Raw genomic sequence first — 22,422 nt, 5'->3', positions numbered from 1 at the left:
CAAGGCAGCTACAGTTCCATTCACCTGCAAGTTGAGAATAAACTGGATTTAGTGATCAGAGATACATTCCTTCCCCTCTCTTTCTTCTATTGCTTCTTGTTGCGTCTTTAGCATTAAGTGTAAGCGCCTTAGCTGAGCACCCAGATCCCTTTGCGTACCTTGGTAGCTTTATCTCACTGCTCCTTGTTCCACAAACTCCTGCTCGGGCCAGGCATCCCTGGTGAGCTCTGAGCCTGCCTGCCTTTTTGGCTTAGTGCAGTCTGGCTATTGTGCCTTTGCTGAAGATGAGTTCCTCACCTCAGATACTCTCAGAGCCTCTCAGCCCAGCTCGAGGACCGCTTTCCGATACAGCCGTCCCCAGGACCCCAGCCCTCAGTGCCCTCTCTGTCCTTGTCCTAATGCTGCACGCTCCACTAACACCTCTCTAGCATTCTGCCAGCCCGAGGTCACCGCTGTGCAGGGATGTCTGACCCTTGTGGCAGACAGTCTTGACTCTGATCCCTTTTGCAGAGATTCTCACAATGGACACCCAATTAGGATTTGTTGATTTATTGGACTTTTGCCATCTGAAGCTGTAATTCAGGTTTTCTGTTTTTAAAGTCTAATGGAAACAAGAAAGGTGCAGATATCCTGTTGTGATCCAACTTGCAGATTCTGCCCATGGACTGTGTCCCACCTGTGCGGGGGTAGGTAAGTCGTGGAGAGATTGGTATGGCTTCAGCGAGTGTGAGAAGGTGGTGTGGCCTGTGCCAGCCAGTCTCTCTCCTTTCGTTGTTGATGGTGGACGTGATGATCCAGGCTTAATGGACCTGCTGTTCTCAATAGTGACGGACAGCAGCTACTTGTTTTTAGAAAAACAACACAGACTATGAAAGATGATCAAATTGCAGCAGTAGTATATATTCATAATTTTTTTTTCCTTTTTGAAACAGGGTCTCACTGTGCAGTTCAGGCTGGCCTTGAACTCACTCAGTAGCCCAGGATGATCTCGAACTCACAATGATCCTCCTGTCTCAGCCTCTCGAGTGCTGGGATTACAGGCACGTGCCACCATGCCTGGCTGCAACAGTAGTATTTCTGTTACAAGGAAGGAATTCACAACAATTTTCTCTTTTTTCACCCATTTAAATTTCTTTACTGCATAGAAGAGAAAAAAGTTTAAGTCATGTATTCCCTTGCCACATCATCTTTATGCTTTCTTGTATTACTCAATTTATTCCTTTATGCTTTGGTTTGTAATGTGTGCAGTCAGTGAAAACTGATTCTAAAACTCAATCTTTTTCATGAAGCAAATTCTAACCAACTCAAAGGGAGGAGGAAAGGGAAGTTAGGGCCCCATTAAGCAGTTTTGTTTCCTCAGCAGTGTACTCAGCAACTACATTTTCTGTAATGAAAATGCTCTGTCTTTCTCTGAATTTTGTTTTTTACTCATTCTGATAATTGCTTGGTGTATTTTTTTTTTTTTTTGACTCCCAGTGCTTTTACGTCTCTCATTGACAACGTGCAGGCTGTGGAAGATTGTTTCTGCAAATTATGCATTAGCTCTTTATTCTTTCTTTGGAAGAGGGCGTGCACTTAGAGGCATTGCTGCTTATGACCCTTCTGACCAGGGCTGAGGACACAGTGCAGGCATTCTCAGGAGCAGCTGTACCCTGCTCAGGGGCTGGTGGTAGCTTCTGAACTCAGTTTTTGCCACTTTGAAGCAGAGAGGCTTGTAGGCAGGGTAGTGTACCTCAGGAGGAATTTGTATCATTTATGGTCAGAGCAGGAAACTGTTGGCATTCTTAAATGGTTTAACTGCAAAAGCATTTGATGAAAAGAGTATCTGCTAAAGTATGGACAGTGTGCAGAGGCCAGAGAGAAAATCAGCAACCGTTTGGTGTAATTGCCACCCCTGTAGTCCTGCAGGAGGAGGGTGAAAGCGAGTTTTGAAAGCTGGCGGGAGAGGCTCTGTGGAGAGAGGGTCACTAAAGGGAGCGGTGACCTTTAGCTGAGAGATAGAGCCAGTCCTCAGGAAGCACAGAGAAGGAAACAGGGAAAGCCAACAGTCCTGCCTTGGTGTCCTTGTTCCCTGCCTTCTTCTGAGGGTGCTTTCTGTTGGCTACACCCAGCTGGAAGCTAGAGCTCCAGGAAGCTTCTTGATAGAGTCCACACACATCAGCCACCTGGGGTTCAGAGAACAGTGAAGCACAGATCAGGAGTGTAAATGGAAGGCTGGAGTGCACAGCATTTTAACGGTCCATTTCACTTACTTCACAGATAAAGAAATACCATCACAGGCTTGTTAGCACCAGACGTGTAACAGGGCCTGAACACCCCCTGATCCTCAGTTCTGTGTGCCTTCTATGGCACCATTCTGCTCAGAGAGTGATTTGGGAGAAAGGAGAGAGAAGGAGAAGGGAAAGGAACATGAGAGTTAAGTAGCAACTTACGATGAATGCAGTGGAGAGATACAGTGATGAATGGTGAGTGTCTCAGACACTCAAGGAGTTCAGAATTTAATTATGATTGGTTGTGTGATTAATAAATAGCATATTGGTGAGAATAATAAAGACAGCATTGAGTACTGGGGAATGTACAATTACATAAACAGCCAGCTTGCTTAGTACATTTTTTTTCCTTTTGATTCTGGCTATAGAATTTGAGGTATATCTTTGAGGTATGGCCTCACAGATTTTTAAAATTTAAACCTAAGCTCTGCAGTAAAGGCTTAGTCATATTTGGATGTCATGTTTCAACAACAGAAGCTCGTTGAACTCAGGGGCCAAGGAAAAGAGGGCTAATTTGCATACACATACCTATATCACTACTATAGGCACTGACTTACACATATGTGTACTCAGTCAAATAAACACCAGATATGTAGACAATGACCATCTAAGAGGATTAACCTAAGAGTGATCCGCATGTAACATGAAGAAGTTGGAAATGGTACTAGTGTTTGTGGTGTTAACCTTGGGAAATGAAGGACCTAGAACAGTGTTTATGTATCAGTGAAGGTAGAGAGTGGAAAGTATTTGTTGGTATTATTCACTTATTCATGCCATTAAGAAATGTTTATTGAGTACCAACCATTTTCTAGACACTTTGCTTAGTGCCAACAATAGATAAGGAAGATGGATCTAGTCTCTGGCTCATTTTACTAGGATTTTCAAGAAAAACCATTTTACTACCAAAAGTATTGAGAGGTGGGCTCTGGTTTTCTTATGCACATGTCTTCCTTCTCCTATTATTAGTGGGTGAAGACGTGGATTCCATATATAATGGATGAGTCATTTTGATATAGCTGAAGAGGTCATATTATTTTGTATAAGATTTGGTGGCTGGAGAAGTGGGGTGGTGATAGAGTAGGTCCTGTTTGGCCTTGGGATTAATGTTTTATCATTTTCATAATTTCAGTCAATGATTTTGATTTCCCACTCAGCTTACAGTACTTGGCTTGGACCCTCTTGCTGCTCCCCAGGAAGGGTTAGGTGACTCTCAGACATATCTGTTACACCTCTTACTGTGTGAAACCCGTTTCCTGACTGTTTGCCTGTCTCACCTGCCACCTAAGAGCTCCTTGTAGATTGGATCCCGGTCACTGCTGGGTTCCATCTCCTAGAACATCCTCAGGCATGTGGAAATTTATCAGTCTCCAGAGTAATGCTAAGAAGGCCGTTATCTGTTTTACAGAGGAAGGCACTGAGGGTCAGATGGGTGAAGAAACTGATTCAAGATCACCCAGGAAGTGAAGAATAAGTGTTAAACACATACCCATTAACTCTAACGCTTTACTCTTCTCACTACAACACACCGTGGTTAATATTGATGTTTGGCCCTGCAGTTTGCAGAAGACACTTGATGACTGTAGCGACTTGGAATGTGCTTGGGCTCTAGAACCCAGCCATTCACGAGGGGGAAGCATTGGAAATAACCTTCCTCAACACCCATAGTTTAAATCTACCTAGTAGAGGCTGTTTAGCTGCAGAAGAGAGCACCAGTCCCATCCAGGTGGTGCCTCCGGGCTTGACGATCCATCCCCTCCTCTGTTCTCTGCTGGCTTCCAGCAACTTCCTTTGACCTTCTTCCCAGTTGAAATTTTCCTGCTGCCCTGCTACGTGCTTCTTCCTTTACCATCCACTAGTTTTCACCGTCCATCCCCCCTCCTGACAGTCAGCAACAAGCCAATAATTTTTATTAACACTTGAAAATGCTATTTTGCTCTTAAACCAATACACACAATTGCCCTAATCTGCTGCCAAATGATAATAATCAGAATCAGGTTGCAAAAGGCTTGGATTTCAGCAGGGCTGCCTACACTGTCCTTGGAGGCATATAAATTAATTATAATTAAGAACTGTGTGCAGATGTGAGAAGAGAAACTCTGAACAATTTTGCTCTCTGGTATGGCAGAATATTAAAGGAAATTAAAAAAAACACGAGTGGTTGCTGCTGGTGAGGGTACAGATAATCATCTATGTTAATATTCCAAATTTCTATTAAATGGACACAAGTAAAGTGATTCATAATCCTTTACTATTTATCTGTAGAATCCTTGTGTCAAGAACTTGAGTGACAGTAGAAGTGACACTTCCTTTTGTGCATGTAGCAGGACAGAGCAGCTCAGATGAAGTAAACAAACACCTGGATTTAACTACTGGGCGTACAGTAGACTAAGGAAGGAGCTTAGAAGATAGATCTGCTTGCTCAACTGTTATTCGATAGAAGTCCTAGGAAAGACTTGGCAGAAATATCTTTGCAAATGAATTCAAAATCACCTTTATCCTTGGCAGTGATGAAGGTATCACCTCCCGGGGCCTAGGGGAGCTTAGGAAGGGCGTCCTTCCCTGTATTATGTAGAAGGACCTAACGGTTCATCTACTGGTTCAAGTTTGGGTAATTTTTGCCTGCATCTTTCTTTTTTCTTTCTCTTCTCTGATCAACCATTTTTCAAAAAGCAACTTAACTTGATTTTTCTGTTTACATCATTTGTCGTGGCAGTGGTAGATTGAACTGGATTTAAGACTGGCTGCCCACAAGAGTGTATTTAGATTGAGGAGCCCTGATTGTTGGCATATAGATTACCAAATTAAAAGTAGATTTGGTGTGTTTGTAGAATGTCCAGAACACTTGTTTCTTTATTGGTTTCATAGGTGCACTGCTGCCCATGCTTCCCACACTGTGACACTTCTTAACCTGATCTACTCTGAGGAAATAACACGATCAGGGGGACTCAGCATTTTTTTTTTTTTTTTATTGGTATCGGGGATGGGACTCACGACTGCCTGCTTGCAAGGCAGGTGCGTATGCCGCTGAGCTAAATCCCCAGCCCTGGGATGCAGCATCTTTAAAAGAGGAATGGAAGATGCATGGTAGAGGGAGAAGGAAGAGACCACAGAGCCCAGAAGTGTTAAGATCTAAGTCATCTGAAATCAAAGGTTGTCATTTTTATGCATTGTTTCTGCAGATTTGGATGGTATTTAGTTTCAAAGATTCTGAATTCATCTAGAAGATTGAAATTGGGTTTTCAGATGTTCAGAATATAATGAATAGGTGCCATTACATTTCACTTTATAGAAGGAGATACTAGCCTTGGACTTCATAATGACATTAGATAGTGATTGTTTGGTCCCTGTGATACCCACATTGCCTGCTTTAGATTGTTGGTTAACACATTTATGGCCTAAGTTAAACATTCAGATTCTGGAGCATCCCTTTGATCCTCACCCTGTATATTTGAATTTAGAAAGTATGCCTTAAAACCCAGAATTGACTTGGTACTTTAAAGTTTAAAAATTATGTTAATGAAAAAATTATTTAGGATCTCTTCTGTGGAGTTGAGTTAATCATACTTCTTGGTTCGTGGTATGCTTTCATTACGTTCAGATAAGTACATCTTCTTTCATCTCCTGTAAGAGAGTTTTAAAAGTTTCTCTTTGGAGGCCTTGTTAAAACCTTTCTTTGTTAATTCCAAAATAGTTTACAGTTAATTTTGTCCTTATGAATATTACATTGTAGGGTTGGTTATCAAAAGGGTATTGATCTTAGAAACTTTACTGAACTATATTAATTCAAAGAATTCTTAAAGTCTACTTGATTCTCTGTGTGGAGAACTGTATTGCCTTCATATCCCACTTCGTTCTTTCCTTCCTATTCTTTACACATTTGTTTCCTTGACTTCATTTTTATCAGAATTTCAAGTAGCATTATAAAATTAACCTAGCATTTTCTATATATTAGAAGGCATGAGATAAAAATTTTTGGTAGTAACCTTACTAGGTAAAGTGTGATGACCTTTATTTTCTACTATCGAAGAGATTTTTTTGTTTAAACATGTTATGTTTTCTGTTTTGAGTCTTTCCATTAATTAAATTTGTTTTATTCAATTTGGAGATTATTCATGTGAATGTTTCCTTTTGTTCTTTAATATGGTGAATAATTTTGATACATATATTCCAAATTTGTCATCCTTGCATTTTTGTTATAAAGACACTTGATCATTATTATTTTAAAATATTCACTGGATCTTGGTTAAATAATATTTTGCTTAGGAATTTTAAATTTGCCTATATGTTCATAAGCAAAAGGGACTTATACTAATCTTTTATTACACTATTTTACCTGGATTTGTAATCAAACTTTCCTTCTTATTCTATTTTACTTAACTTATGTGAACAAACTTCATTTCTTTCTTAAGTTCGTTAAACCTGTCTTACCCATCTCTAAAACCATCTGTAACTGTTTGTCCTCCTTTTTCTCCCCATTTTGCACCCTTTTAAAAAATCTGTTTTATGGCTTAGTGAGTTCTATTTTAGCAGGTTTGTAGGTGCATGTAACATGCTTTGGTGATTATACCTTTTACCCTGTACTCTCCACTAATTCCGCATTTGAGGAAAGTGGTTTCAATGCATGTTTTCTGCTCATATTTATCACCCGCCCACCCTGACACCCTCCCACTCCCTTTGTTATTCCCTTCCTCTTCTTTGTTGTTGCTTGTTTGTTTTACTGAGTCATAACTTTACAATGGCCGCTTTAATGCCGCGGAGCTGAGGGTCGTGGGAAGATCCCCAGGAGCAGGGTTTAGGGCAGGGTGCTCTGCTCAGAGCACATCTCATGAGTTTCTGAGATTTTAGTGTAGACAGTGGAATACAGAGGAGTAGGAGTGGGGGGTCATTTTGTGAGATCAGGACTGGGTTTTGATACTATTTTACTCTCTTTAATGTTTTTATATTCACATTTTCTGTATTCTCTTGCCATCTTTCCATTTGTTACTTTTTAGATATTATACATTCAATTTAAAGCAATGATTTTCATAATATTCTTTTAAATTTTTTTGTATGTGTTACTGTTTTCTCCTTTTAGTTACACATTCAATTTGAATTTTGTCTTTTTCTCTAGTTGATCTTGTCAGAACTTCGTTTATGTTGTTTTAAAGGATTAGTTTTTTTCTTTGTCTTGTGTTTCATTCATTCATTATTTTTTTCCTTTTTAGGGTTGACTATGTTAAATGTTTAGTAAGTGAAAATTTATTACAATTAGTCATGTTTTATTTTCTCATAAATGTGTCTAAATATGTAGTTTCTCTAAACTGCTTTAGTTGTAATCTAGAAAATTTGATTTTTACTGTTTTTGTTGCTATTCTGTCAAAGGATTTATTAGTTTTCCTTATGACTGTCTCTTTTAACTTAGAGTTGTTTATTATTAAGTTTTGTTTTAAAATTTTTGGATATATAATTTTTTTTAAAAAAAGCAAAATCTTGAGGCTTTTATAGGTAAATGGAGGCAACTTGAGACTATACTCATAAGTGAAATAAATCAGACTCACATTTGTAAATATAATATTGTCTCACTAGTATAAAAAATAACAATAATAAAAAAACTGAAAGAGTAATAAGATCCAAAATGTACAATAGATATTATAATAATGAAAGGGAATGAAAGTACTCAAATAGAAATGTGATATTTTAAAGTTACTTTTAAGAACTTATTTCTAATTTAAGCCTGTTACTGGGAAATGATGTCATTTTGATTTTTAGAAATTATTGATGCAATTAATATTTTTCATCTGCTTAGAATGTGCGTTCTCTGTAATATATATATTTCTGAATTGGTTCAATCTTATAGCTCATGTTTTACTATAGAATCCTTTATGTCTTTGTTAATTAGATCTTTTATCTGCTGTCTTTATCCTCCCTACCCAATGATGGAAATTTTAATTATTGCCTTCAACATGTCAAGTCTACATTTTTAGCTTCAGATTTGGTCATATTCATTATAGCTTCTTGGTATCAGTATGTGATGACCCTCACTGTCCATTTTGATATTTTTACTTTTGAATTTTACTTTGTCCTTATTAAAATTTTGATAGATATTCTCACACTGACCTCCACAAAGGTTACACTCACATACTTCACTTGACTTACACTACCTGAAATTCTTTGGTTCTCCATACTCTCTTAATGTGACACATTTTAAGGCCTGCGTTCCTTGTAGTTTTTGAAATTGTGCCTGAAATGGACCTGAAGTATATTTTGGCACTTTTAATCCTAATTTTCCTGTTTGTCGTATTGCAACCACACTGTCCTTAACTGGATGGTGTCTGACTCATTAAATGAGGGTATTTTGGAATTGTGATTTAAAATTATTCAATACATCACGTTTTACTCTTCCTGTTAGGGTTGTCCCAGGACTGGGTTTTCTCTGGTGAGAGGGTGGATCCAGCTTCTCACCCTGATATATGTCCCTTGGTGTCCACTATGAGCCACGTGTACAGTGTTTCCTGCTGTAGTTAGTCTGGACCAGCTAAAGGCATGAAGATGGGCAGCTGTGGTCTTCTGCTTGCTGGAGATCCAGGTTCACTGAGTCCAAGCTTAAAGGAAGCAGATGATCAAACAGATGAGCAGTCGTCAATCTAATCCTGCTGCCCTGTTGCAAGTTCTATTTTTTTGCATCTAGATGCCTGAATTCACAGCATTATTTTTGGGAGGCTCAGCTCACTGATTCCCAGTACTGACCCTGGCCTGAATCACTCTTGCATTCTGCTGCAAGTCTGGTGAGCTGTCAGTGGAGTCTGCTGTTACCCCAAGGCCATGATGTGACATCTTTTTCAAGAAGTTCTATCACTGAGGGAACTAATAGCTCTTGCCCCCTGTGAGGTTCCTCTTTACCTTCCTCTCAGTCGCTGTCTGACATTCTTTCACTCCCGCCTCCCACATGCTCACTTTGTGCTTTCATAAATAGCTAGAAAAGCTTCTAAAAGCTTAAAGGTAACATCCTTTGCTTCTGTAGAGTATTTTATATCCTTCAAAGTACTTCCATATACATATTACCATTTGATCTTCATAAAACCTTTCATTTATGTAGGTTAGGTCTATTATCCTGATTTTACCAATGACGAAATAGAGTTAGTAATTAGGTGACTTGCCCATCCTCAGGTACTTTGCTAATGTGGGCCTGGATGAAAGCTCAGGCTGGTGATTTCATTCATTCATTATCTGTTAATTCATTTATCTACTCATACTGAAAAGTAGTCCCATAGTGGAAAAAGAAAAAACTGTGAAGTCAGACAAGTTTGGATTTGAAACAATGTAATATTTTATTTGTTCCCTATCTTGGTTGTCTACTTAACCTCTCAGATCAGTTTCCCCATTTGTAACATAGGGAAAAATTGTGATTTGTGATATTTTAATGGAGACCAAACAATGAAAGAAAATTGCTTAGAAATAATAGCACCTAACACACAGTAGGTTAAACTATTATATATAAAAGTGGCCCAGTATCAGCAGTTTAATATATGGTCTAATCTAGTTGTAGAAACTTAGTCTGAGTATCCCTCAGTCTGAGCAATTATCTATTTATTATATATGAGGTACTATTGGGACTCAAGCATGTGACCAGAAATGAGATAGGATATTCCCTATATGCCTGCACCTTCTGAAAAACCATAGTCCTGCAGGATAATGTCTGTATATGTTGCATTTTCAGGACTAAAAACAATGCCGTGAAGGTGCATCATAAATAAATGCTTTCTGAATTAAGGAGGTGCTTGCTTCTTAATGAGAAGTTACTGACAGTTAAGATAGACAGACACACGATTGTGTAATTCTAATAAACTTCCCACAAGGAGTTGATCAGCCATTTAACACCGGCAGACCCATAATCTTGTGGTATACCGGTACTATTAGTTAGATAGACATGTGCAGGCTTTTGTGTGAGCTCAAACGAAGCAGTGTTCAACTCTACTGAAGGAGGTACAATGCATTGAAGAAGAGGGGCCGCAGCTTCATAGAGCAGGTACATTATGACTTGTTGTGGTCCATCTGAGGAAGCGAGCAACACTACTTGGCTTACCTTGGACATGGTTTCTCTCAACCACCCCTTTTCTAATGTCTGAAATTGAGTTTGTATTCAAAGCAGCCTCTTTGTTTGTCTCACAGTCCCTCTGTTACTGGTATCTCCCATAATGTATTGCTCTGTAAAATGCTTTGCTCCATCCTGAGTATAAAAGAGATGTTCCGTAAAACCAGAGTTTATTCTTTGAGTGTCACACTAGCCATTGCATAACAAAGTGCAATATATTGTGTGAGAAGCAATAGAGATGTACAATAGATATTTTAAGGGAGCAAATAAAATCTCAAAGTGGGAGAGTGTAGAGTGCATTAAAGTTAATAAACTGTCATGGCAGACAGGACCACTTTTAAATGTGAAGAAATCTAATTTAGGGACTTGTAGCTATAGGATTAGAATCCTGCTGAAATGAAGCTAGCTGCTAGTTTTGCCAAATTCTAAATCTTTTGGTTCTCTTGGAGAACCAGTCTCCAGTTCTCGGAGTTGAACAGAATATATATAACAGTTCTTTGAGGTGCTAAATCTAACTCTTTTCCTCTGAATATTCACTCTGCTCAATTCCATACTGTTGCTTTTCTTTAAACTCTGGGGGGATGAATTTAGGTCTTGTTTCTACTTACGCTATGTAGCCCATCAGCCTGAATTTTAAGGACTCATGGAGTTATTTACTTTTTCCATACTGAAGTAGGGACTCGGAAACTGACAGGGGTCAGCTTTGCTCAGGCGTGCACCACTGAGCCACCGGTCTGCCTGTTCTCAAAAGCCAGCCGAAGCAATCGATACAGGTCTCCTTCTTGGCAGTGGTGAAGGATGACTACAACATGAAGGGTTCCAAAATGTTTTTTGCTAAGAGCTGGATTGGATTTTGTGCTTCCTCAGCCACAAAATGTCCCCATCATCTTACTCCCAAATTATTAATGTCCTTTGTGGTCGGTGTCCTCAGCCTTATTTAACACCTTCGTTTTCATTTTTTCTTTTCATCAAACTCTCAAAATTTTCATTCTCCTAATAATTCACTTTTTTATTTTTCAAACAAACAGGACTTTATTAAGGAGCACCTTCATCCCTGATGTCTGCTCTCTGTCATGTCAAAGAAAAATCCCTGATTCTGGTTCTGAATACAGTTTATAGCATACTTCCTTGGTGTATAAGAATGTTTTATTTCTACATTGGCATTCTGACCTTGAACAATTACATACTTGTTTTGAACTTCAGTTTCTTCCCTTGAGAAATGGGAATAAAAGGTCTAATTTATAGGGTTCCCATAAAGACGAAAGAGATTGCATATAAGAGGTACCTGATACAGTATCTCATGACAGATACACCACAATGACTATTTAAAACAAAGCAAGTAGGACTCGTTCTGTTAAAATAAGACTGACTTTTGGAGAATTATGAGAAACATAAAGAGAAATGACCAGTACTTAAAGTCTGCAGAACTCTGTTTTTAGTCTGCTGCATAGTGTAAGATTTAGGATCATGTGTGAAAGTCAAAAAGAGGAATTCTTTGTAGGGTAAGGGTGGTACGGTGTATGCAAGAATATACTCAGTCATTTCAGAGAAGTCACTGTTAGGAGATCCCATTAGAAAAAATAGAAATCTTTTTCAAAGGTTGTTCCAACATTACTTCATCTATTAATAGTATTTGTCTAAGTTATATTTTGATGCAAAAGAGATCATAATAATACTTTTCCTTGTAATATAGTAATTGATGATATAAAAGGCAGTGTGATATAATGCAATGGAATACAAATCACAATACAAAAGTCAAAAGCTCTAGGTTCAAGTTTGGTTTGCTTAATTTGCTTCCGGTCTTGCACAGGTCAATAACCTTCTTTGAAGGTTGGCATCAACATCTATAAAATGGGGACAATACATTCTGACTTTTTCCCCCCTAGGTTTTTGCATGAATCAATTGTAAGGATGACTTGAAAATACTGCCCATATATCAGCAGTTCTTGTGATTTAGTTTTAGGGACCAGACACTAAAGGGATTGCTAAAGCTTTTGCTAGCTCTTGTCCTTTGAGAGGCAAACAAGGGAAAAGCTGCAAGAACTTGCAGGCTTCTGCATCTCGACGACGCTCCCTGTGTGCGGCTTATCCGGGCCATGTTTTGCTGCTGGCCTCGGCTGAGCTTGTTTTGCGGCTGACTTGACCAGGAGCAGTTGGAGGATGGGGTCCAACTGTCCTGCCAGGGTCATCAGCGACAGCAAGACCCCTCCTGCAGATTTCCACGTGTGTGCACTTGGCACGAGCACCTGATTTACCTGCATCCTCTGCTGATGGCCGTTGCAATAGCATCTTTTATTGTCTTGCTCAAAGGTGTCTGAGGCTTTTGAAAGTTTCCTTTTCTCTCATTCTTCTGAGCAAAGAGCAGACAGAGATTAGAGACTGGGCTAATTGATGAAAGTGGGTTAATAATCAGGAGAAGAAGATAAGGCTCGTGAATTGCAGTGTTCAAGCTCTTCAAAGCCAGGTTATGTAGTGTAGGTCATGTTTTAACCAACCTCTCCCTTTGTCTTTTCAGGGAGTCGACAAGTTAAAGATGAAGCCCAGAGCAGAGTGCTGTTCTCCCAAGTTCTGGTTGGTGTTGGCCGTCCTGGTCGTGTCTGGCAGCAGAGCCCGTTCTCAGAAGAGCCCCCCGAGCATTGGCATTGCTGTCATCCTCGTGGGCACTTCCGACGAGGTGGCCATCAAGGATGCCCACGAGAAAGATGATTTCCACCATCTCTCTGTGGTGCCCCGAGTGGAACTGGTAGCCATGAATGAGACTGACCCAAAGAGTATCATCACCCGCATCTGTGATCTCATGTCTGACCGGAAGATCCAGGGTGTGGTGTTTGCTGATGATACAGACCAGGAAGCCATCGCCCAGATCCTCGATTTCATTTCGGCTCAGACTCTCACCCCCATCCTGGGAATCCATGGGGGCTCCTCCATGATAATGGCAGATAAGGTAAAAGGGGGCTGCAGCAAGAAGAGCTGGGGGGGGTGAGGAAGTTGTGGGGAATCAAATGGTACATTTATTTTAGGGCAAAAGTGCGCTGTTATAAATAGAGATTAACTGGGATGCATTGAATGAGTGTTTTGAGATGAAAGCCGGAGAAGGATGCTGGTGTACAGAGGCTTCTATAGTTTAGAACCGGTTGTGTTTCTGCTTGTTTGTAAATGGACTTGCTGAAGTGACTACAAGATGTTGACGCTTGTGGTTCTGATGTATTTTCTTCAGGTAGGCGTCTGAATAGCTACTTCACAATTTTAAAATAAGGCTTGCTGATTTTTTCTTAGTAGTATTTCTTCCTCACCATAATGGTTTTATGAAAATAGAAAGGCAGGTAACTGCACTTCATAAAGACGCAAATGTCATAGCGAAGGGACAGTATCCATATTCGTGGCTTGCACTGCTCTGTACAATGAAATGCATTTGAATCCCTACAGCTATCACAGCCACGTTTCCTCATTCTTAGATCTGAAGGCAGTTGTCCTCAACATTGGTGGCAAATTGGAATCACTTGAAGAGCTTTCCATACTCCTGATGTCTGTTTCTTACTCCCAGAGACTGTGGTTATTGGCCTGGCTTTTCAGGGTTCTGAAAAGCTTCCTAGGTGATCCTAGCATGCAGTAAGGGTTAAGAATCATTGCTTTAAAGCCCCAAATAAATCTTGGTCTTTCTTACCTTAAAATTAGATTGTCTAACTAATTATCACCTGAAATTGGTGCTTAGTCTCTGACTACTGAGAAAGTGTATTATTTTGTTTGGACATTTTTAGTCATTCATTGTTTATCCTTGCTTGATTGATTAATGGATACAGCACTTCTCGCAAATGGATTGTCCTTAGCGGCCATTTATATCTTAAAATGATTCATTTCACCACCAGTGCCACATTTTTTCGCTCTGTATCATTTTGTATTTTTAAAATTGTCCCTACTTAGCATTGGCATCTCAAACTTCTTATTACTGATTTCAAAACTGCCTTTAGGTTTGCACTTAAAAGTCATGCTGTGGGGTTAATAATGTTCCTAGACATTTCAAAACCAGTACAGATACCACAAGTGTCCACTCAAGAACCACCACAGCAGCAGCTTGGCAGAGACCAAAATAGCCTTGTGTGTCCACTGTCGCCATCTGTTGGCGACAGGCAGAGATGATACCCTTGTCTTCAGCTTTTCTGCATTCAGTCTAGGAATAATCAAGATCAAAGTATGAAGGACTGAAGGGAAGGAAGAGGAATGGGAAAAACATTAAGATACATTATGTACGGGAACAAATTCCCTGTGATGTATGTGGTATTGTGTATGTCAAAAGTGTACCAATAAATCAATTTTTTTTAAAGCATGCAATGCAGAAACTTTAGGGTCATATAAGAAAAATAATCTTCCGTTCATATAAGCATGGATACGGGCATTGGAGGACATGGGACAGGACAAGTAGCCCATGCAATGGGAATAGGGATAAACTCTAAATGGAAAATATACTAACTGAGGCAAAACTCATGCAATTTTTGCTTCAGGTAGATATTGCTTGAAAATATTGTTGTCCTTAGTAAATAATACTTTATTTTAATAGTGGGATTTTGCCAACATAATGTTGCATTGAAATAATGTTGGTATAGATAAGAGTCAAACATTAAAATCTAAATAAGTGCATACTTCTTTTGAGAGTACTAGAGGCAAAAATGAGTTTTTAAAATATGGGCTATTGTACAATCTGTTTTATTTCCTCCCAGTAGAAAAGATTATGCCTAAGCTGGTTGAATGTATCTCTCTGGTATCTTTTACAAATTTGTAACAATAATATAAAAATAGGAGCTAAAATGCAGCCCATGTGCAGAGCTTGGACTGTTGTTCTCTGGTGTGATTTAGGTGCATTGTGTTCACCAGGCTGGGTCATTTCTTGAACTAAAAATTATTTAATCCGTCTGTTACAGCTGAGGAAACTGAGGGTCTGACAGGTAAAATAACGCATCCAAAGTGATATATTAAAAGTGGCAGCCTCCCTTTTAACATTTGCTGCTAACTGCAAAAGCCATGTACTTTATAGCTCCTTAAGGCAATGAGATCTAAATTCACCAGGTCTCATCAAGTTTTCCACCTCTCCTTTCTCCCTTGTGATGTGACATTGTGGGCATGCCATGTGATTGGAAATGGATTCATAATCAGGCAGTATAGGAATCTCACTGCAGGAGGGAAGGGATAGGAATGTGACATGGCACAGTGCTGAGGTGTAGCACAGTCCCACAGAAGGCCCCCAGGAGGGTGTCACCACTAGGAGCAAATCACTTCAGTCACCTTTTCCTTCTTCCTCTCCTCAGTGCTACTGCATTCTTGATTTCACGTTGTCTTTTTCTGTCTCCATTAACGAGAGGATATCGACAATGATTTTTGGATAATTTCTTAAAATAAAATGATCTATATAATATTTAAATGGCTTTAGATCCAATGAGAAGAATTTCTAAACAGTAGGCAGCAAGAGGAAAAAAGAAGCAGGAAGTCTTAACAGCCAGAAAGTTGGATGTCTGTATGGAGAGGAGAATAGAGCAGGAGCCCTAGGTACTGGCTCCAGGAGGGCTCAGCGCCAGCCTTCCCAGGAGCTGCACAGAAGAGCATTTACAGAGTCAAAGAATTTGCATGAAGGCCAAAGAAGAGCCCCTCAGCCAGGCATGGTGGCCCAGGCCTATAATTCCAGCTATTTTGAAGGCTGAGACGGGAAGTTTGCAAATTCAGGGCCTGCCTGGGCAACTTACAAAGAGCTTGCCTCAAAATAACAAATTTTAATGAGTTCTGGGGGCGTAAGTCAGTATGAGAGCCCTTGCCAACAATGTGTGAGGCTCTAGGTTTAATCCTCAGTGCTGGGGGTGGGGTGAGAAGTCTCCCAGATCGTGGAGAAGGCTTTGGAATAAGTTTCAAAACTAAACCACTTCAAAAGCTAAGGCCAATTTTTTTGCTCTCTTTTTAAAAAATAGAAATGTATTTTTATATACCATGATCATAATTTGTAAACATAGAATGGGGGCATGCAGGCAGCTATTAATCAACAATGCATCAATAGGACAAACATTTGAAACGACAGACAGCTTGACTGTGTTTGAGACTTACAGTGACTACCTGAAGGGTGATAAATAAATCTTCCATTTCACTTCCTCATTTTAAGAGACAGGTAATTGCCACTTCATTAAAATTTTTTGTTGCTTTTTAAGAATAAAACCCACTTATTAAATGCTCTTACCACAGATTGCATTACAGGGACAAAATTTCACTTTTTAATGTAGAAAAGACAGCACTATTGTAAAAGACTTGATGAAGTGATAGAGGTGCAATTCAGCCCTTTAGCATCTGGACACATAGCATGTGTTCACATTTTTGCATATGCTAATTAATCGGTGAACACATTAATTGGTGCTGTTCCTTCTTGATGAAGAAATATACATTGTACTATGCAGAAAGCAGTGTAGGAGAGACTGGAAATCTAAGGGCTCCAAATTTACAGGGAGAGCTGGTTTCAACCATCACTTCCTAGATCGTGGAGCTCTATCCTGGCCACCAACTCTTTACTTACAGTCTTGGTCTACTGGCCACATAGTGGGGATAATATGGAGCTGTTATTGGGTCACTAAGGTTTAAATGCTGAGACAGTACATAGCAAGTGGCCATGAAGTGTCCAGTGTAGCCCTCCACAGCGTAAGCAGATTATGTGGAGCTGTTTGGAGAAGTGAGATGAGGAAAAGAGTGAGAATCAACAGACAGCAGTGGGGACGGTTCTCAATTGGGAAACAACCAAAAGTCTGGAAAAGGGCTTTGAGTTTTGGGGCTGGGGTCCTGGTCTTGTCCCACCATAGAAACTGAGGCTTATTAGAGTACAAAACTTGCCATGGTCAAAAATGACATATTCACCTAAGGGAAAGCTGTAACTATAAAAGAACTAAAGAGTGCTTGTAACAGAAGACTTTACAGTCATAATGAAGAATTTTTAAAAAATGTACGAGGTGCTTTTTGGCAGTTCCCCACCTGAGTAGAAAGAAACTGTTTTATTTTGCCTTGTTATAATTGCTTTTATTCTCTCTGAGAGCCTGGATTTAGGATACCCATCCAAATCCAAATAATGAACTAAAACTAGATGTATTTCCATTTCTTTCTAGGCATATTCTCTATTCATTTGCTGAAATCTTTCTTAGATTTTCACAATGTAACTCAGAGAGGTTAAGTAACTAATCCAGGAGATCACAGCTTATAATTAGCAGTGGGACTGGGATTCCGATCTCAGAAATACTTGTCTAGAAGCCCATGCTTTCTATTATGCAGTTCTGCCTCATGAGATACTGAACTAAGAACTCTCAAGTTTTAATCTCCATTCTGATGAGTTTTGGAAATTCAGGCAATCAGGTCACTTAAGCTATGTGATACTCAGAGTATGGTTTGTAAGGCATAATTTTTGTTTTCATCCTACCCAATTTGCAACATTTTGAAGATAAGATGAAATAAAATATGTAGAAAATGTTTGAACAAGACTCTACAAACAGACATTTTAGGTGAAGAAAATAGAGAGTGATGATAGAAAATGAGAGTCCTTGATAATTGTTCTGTCACTGGCATCAGGACGAAATGCAGACGGCTTGGGCAGGAGGTAAGAAGGAAAATTAAAAGATGGAAGTTACAGTAGAATCAAGCAAGAGGGTGCAAGGTGCAATCTAGTGCTACAAAAATGGAAGATAAAATGGTGTCCTGGGTCAAGGTCGGAGTCTGGAAATGGGTTAATCAGAGTGATGGGCTGTGGCTGAGTCATGTATCCGTGTCATATCCCTCATTACAGGATATACACAGAGTTTCTTAGCATGAAATCTGTTGCTATGATTCTTTCTTTTCTAAGCTGCTTCATGAGAAAGTGATGTTTTGAAGAGTACACTCATTCTCTGTTCAGAAAACCACATTTTGGAATGTAACTGGGCTTGGGAAGATGGTCCCTACTCTTCTTTGGCCTTTTCTTATTCCTCTTTCCCTGAACTAATAGCATTTCATATGAGAGAGGAGAGGGTGTGTGACACTGTTGCCTTCCATTTGTCAGTGTGAATTTCATACCAACATCATCATGAAACCAAGATGGCTGTGTGTTATACTCTTCCCTGTGCTTCTTGAATATCTGATGTCTCTTGGTTTGTTACTTTGCTTTTGCTTGTTTTTGATTCCTTGGGAAAGAACACCTCACGAGCAAACTCTGGTGTTGTCACCTTGCTTGAAAGAGGGAAGTTCAATCTAGAGGTGAGAAAAATGAGAGGGAAAAAAGTTAATAGAGTAAGTCTACCTGGTGTCAGGCACCATGTCCATGCATGTCCTAATTTTTAATCAATCCTGTAAGGTAAATGTAGAGTTTCCTTTGTGCTGATGGAGAAACTAAATCAGTGAGTGTACGAGCCTTGATTAAAGACACATGGCTACAGCAATGCTAGGGCTGGAAATCTGAAATCAGGTACACTTGATCTTAAAACTTTTGCCTAGTTGATACACTGAGGAAGCAAGAGAAAAAAAGCCAGGATGGATTTGCCTGTTTAAGGATCAATTTCCTCTAATGCCTTGAACCCTATGGTCAGTAGGCAGTTTTTTTTTTTTTTTTAACACTTTAAGCAACGATGACACAATCCCTAAGCCGGGGTGCTCTTCAGGTCATCCACCTGCTTCTGGAATGTCAGTCAACAATCCTCTTTTAAAATTGGGCTTTAAGAAACTGGGCACTTGGAGTTCGGGTATAGTTTTAAATGAGGTAAAAACTGAAGGCTTAAAAATTGCATTAGCGTTCACAGAAATAAAGGTGCTTGGTGCTAGAAAGTAACACTTGAGTATGACTTCTCAGCCTCCTCCAGGAAAACGATGGCATGTTGGTAAGAGGTCACAACCAGGACAGGATGCAGGCCTGGGAGCCAATGGAGTTGGGCTGTGCTCATTTTGCTGTCAACCTTGGCATTTTTACTATTCTCGAGAAGCTTGCTAAGCTTCATTAGGTCCAAGTGGGGACAAAACCAACACCCAGCTCCCGATGAGTAGTGAGTCTTATGAAGCAAGGTAGCTACATGAGACTGACTTCATAAGACTTCTCCTTTTAGGAAAGAGAGATCCTATTTTTTGCTATAAAGGGAAGAACTTGGAATGTGGATACCTTTCACTTCGACCTGGTAGATGAGTAGCTGCTCAGTGGTTCCATCTGCGTGATGATTCAACTGCTGACTGTGGCATGATCAGAACTTATCCAGATTCTCAAAGACAGACCACGATCTCTATAAACTGATGCATGTGGGTTATTAACAATGAAGATAAAAGGCATAGAACAGCAAGTGTTTGAATTCATAGTCAATTATAGATTCGAAAGTGTTGACAAATAATAAAAAGTTACTAGATGAGTGAAATATTAAAGATATTAGGTAGGAAGGAGCTGTGTGTTATAAACACATGAAGACAGTTATTTTTATACATATCACCAGCCAGTTTTTAGTAGGTTGCACTAACAGTGCTGCAGAATTTTGAATTATGATTTCTGCATGATAAGTATATTTTATTCATTATTCTGAGACTTCTGGATTTTATCTTTTTGCCATATTCCTACATGCTAGGCCTACATTTCATTCAAAGTTATATTTTGACTCTGTTGGGTCCAGAATGCTGGATAGTAACATTAAGAGCTATTTTTAGTCTACTCTTTGGAGAATAAGAAAAGCTTCCTGCCATCACTCAATTTTACTTAGACAAAGGAGACCTGGGTATCTTAAATCATCATGTAGTTATGAGAAAGATTACATTTATGGCATTTATTTTTGACTGGCTTTGAGCTAGTCACTTTATATATGATATTTTAAGTTTTCATTGAATTTGTGAAGCATGTATTTTGTCTCCATTTTTAGATGAGGAAACTGCAAGTCAAAAAGATGAACCACATTTCCTAAGACCTTCAGATAGTGATTTTCTCAGAGTAGCTTCCTCAAGTCTGTGTTTGTTGTAGACTCAGAACATGCAACCTGGAGCCAGAGCCTGCTGAATTTGTTCAGGGTCTCAGGGATGTGAGGGTTGACTGATGTGTGGGATTTTCTTGAGATCTTTGTTATGGTTGGCATGTGACTGCCCTAGTTCTTAACATGCCTATAATCAGAGATGAAAAAAGTGTATATGCTAATCTCAATACCCCAAACAAGTTCAAAGGTCCAAATCTCTGGAGGTTGCTAGAGAGGATGGCAGAGGGATCCAGATGGGAATGATATCAACAATGTCTCTCAAAGAAAGTAAGCAACAACCTGGGAATGCAATGAATATGCTTCTCATTTCTCCTGCCTCACACCCAACACTACTTTTGTTCCCTTATTTTAATACCCTCAATGTGTCCTCTAGGCAAGCATCTTGGGACATCAGTTATTTATTTAATCACTAATTTATCCCTTCTTTCTGGCATTTTCCTTTATAGGGATTCTTAGGAAATGTTTGGAAATGTATAGAGATTTTTTAAAATGTCAAAATGACTGGTGTGCATACATGTGTACGTTTGTATATGTGTGTACACATATGTATTTATTTGTGTGCATCACAAGTCACTTAAAACCCAAAGAGCAAGCTCTGTTAAGTGTCCTGTGATAATGTGTTGGCATCCCATAGTCAAGAATAGTTTTAACCAAAATATCAACTCTACTTGTATTGAAAAATATCTCTGTGGCCCAGAAACCTATTCAAATCACTCTCATTAATAAACAAGCAAACATGAAAACTTTTCTTGATCCTCATTCTCCCTTCCCCTTCTGTTTCATAGTTCAGAGGCTCAAAAAGTAGCCTGAAATTATATTTCACTTTTATCTCTCTTTTTTCAAAATGCCAAATGCAATGGATTTTCAAGTTATTCTTGACCTTCTACAACACTGAACACTATTGACCTTTTTAGTGTTAGTCTCAAAAATTAAGATAAGCATAATTAGGTTTGTTGCAGATTTGATTATAGTGCAAATGAGAATGAGTAGACTTTAGGACTGGAGGAGACTATAAGGGAAAATGTCTAGTGAACAGTTGCATTTGAGATTGAAGTTAAAGAGAGTGATTTGGGCTGGACATGCAGATGACTATGGTGATGTAGGTTATTATCTCTTCATCTATAATGACTGGGTAGTTGGAATCATGAGGCTGGATGAGATGACTCAGAGCCCCAGTGGAATGAAGATGGAGGTGGGTCAGAGGCAGACCTTAGAGATGCAACACCATTTGAAGGTGACCAGAAGGGGCAAAGACAATCAAGAAGTTAACACACTATTACTAGGGACCTAGTAAGAGAATAAGGAAAAAGAGGCAACATAGAAACCAATGGAGTTCTCAGAAGTAGTTACCAGTCAGGGACCATTCCCTTCTCTCAAGAAGTAATTAAGCTTTGTTAGTTCCACATCTTAGTCTGTGTTCACACTATGTGCCTGCTGATAAAAATGAATGGTTGAGTTTCTTGCTCTTTTGTCTGCATAGCCATGTTGAAGCTCACCTGGGATTCTTTAGAGACTCAAATCTGATGGCTACATTTTCCCTTAAAACAGCTGCCCTGGTTTCTCTCAGCTTGGAATATGATGTCTTCTTTGATCAGGTCCGAGGATGCCTCCCCAGGATTTCTCTTTACCTCTTTACCCCTGAACTACTGTGTCAAACCATGCTAAATTATTCACTGCTCCCTGAATGGTTCTGGCTGGTTTATATCTCTTGTGCCTTTGTGCTATCCCCACTCCTGAGGGTATCTTCTTCTTTGTTTTTATGGTTTAAATCTAAAATGTTCTCCTAAGTCTTATGTGTTCCGAAGTGGGGCTTTTGGAAGGTGATTACATCATAGGGGTGCTGTAATAGCAAGTGGATTCATTCATTGATGAAATTCATTAATAGAATGTGCTCTTAGGAGGAGGGTCCTGACTGTGAAAGGCAAGTCATTGGATATGTAACCTGAAAGGGTTTATTCTTGGCCCTGATGCTTCCTTTTTCCCTCTGCTTCCTGGCTGCCATGGGCTGAGCAGATTTTCTTTATTGTGCCCTCTACCATGCCATTTTGTCTTAGACCCAGTAACCATTACCCGAAGCCTCTGAAATTGTGACCCAAATGAA

The 22,422-nt window shown here is 39.4% G+C and overlaps 1 protein-coding gene across 3 annotated transcripts in view; it reads left to right on the top strand.

The window, feature by feature from the left end:
• The window catches only part of Grin2b (glutamate ionotropic receptor NMDA type subunit 2B), a 408,651-nt gene that overhangs the window by 94,904 nt on the left and 291,325 nt on the right, over nucleotides 1-22,422 (top strand). For all 3 annotated transcript variants that reach the window (XM_063238257.1, XM_063238255.1, XM_063238256.1), the window contains exon 3: nucleotides 12,857-13,285. In XM_063238257.1, coding sequence (XP_063094327.1) covers nucleotides 12,875-13,285 — 411 coding nt within the window. In that variant the 5' untranslated portion in view covers nucleotides 12,857-12,874. The remainder of the gene's footprint in view (nucleotides 1-12,856; nucleotides 13,286-22,422) is intronic.

This window comes from Cavia porcellus, unplaced genomic scaffold, assembly GCF_034190915.1.
Source record: "Cavia porcellus strain 051 isolate PalLab524CR breed Dunkin Hartley unplaced genomic scaffold, mCavPor4.1 scaffold_27, whole genome shotgun sequence".
Classification (NCBI taxonomy): Eukaryota; Metazoa; Chordata; class Mammalia; order Rodentia; family Caviidae; genus Cavia; species Cavia porcellus.
The sequence above is the reverse complement of the archived record's forward strand: the minus strand, read 5'-3'. Positions and strand labels throughout refer to the sequence as shown.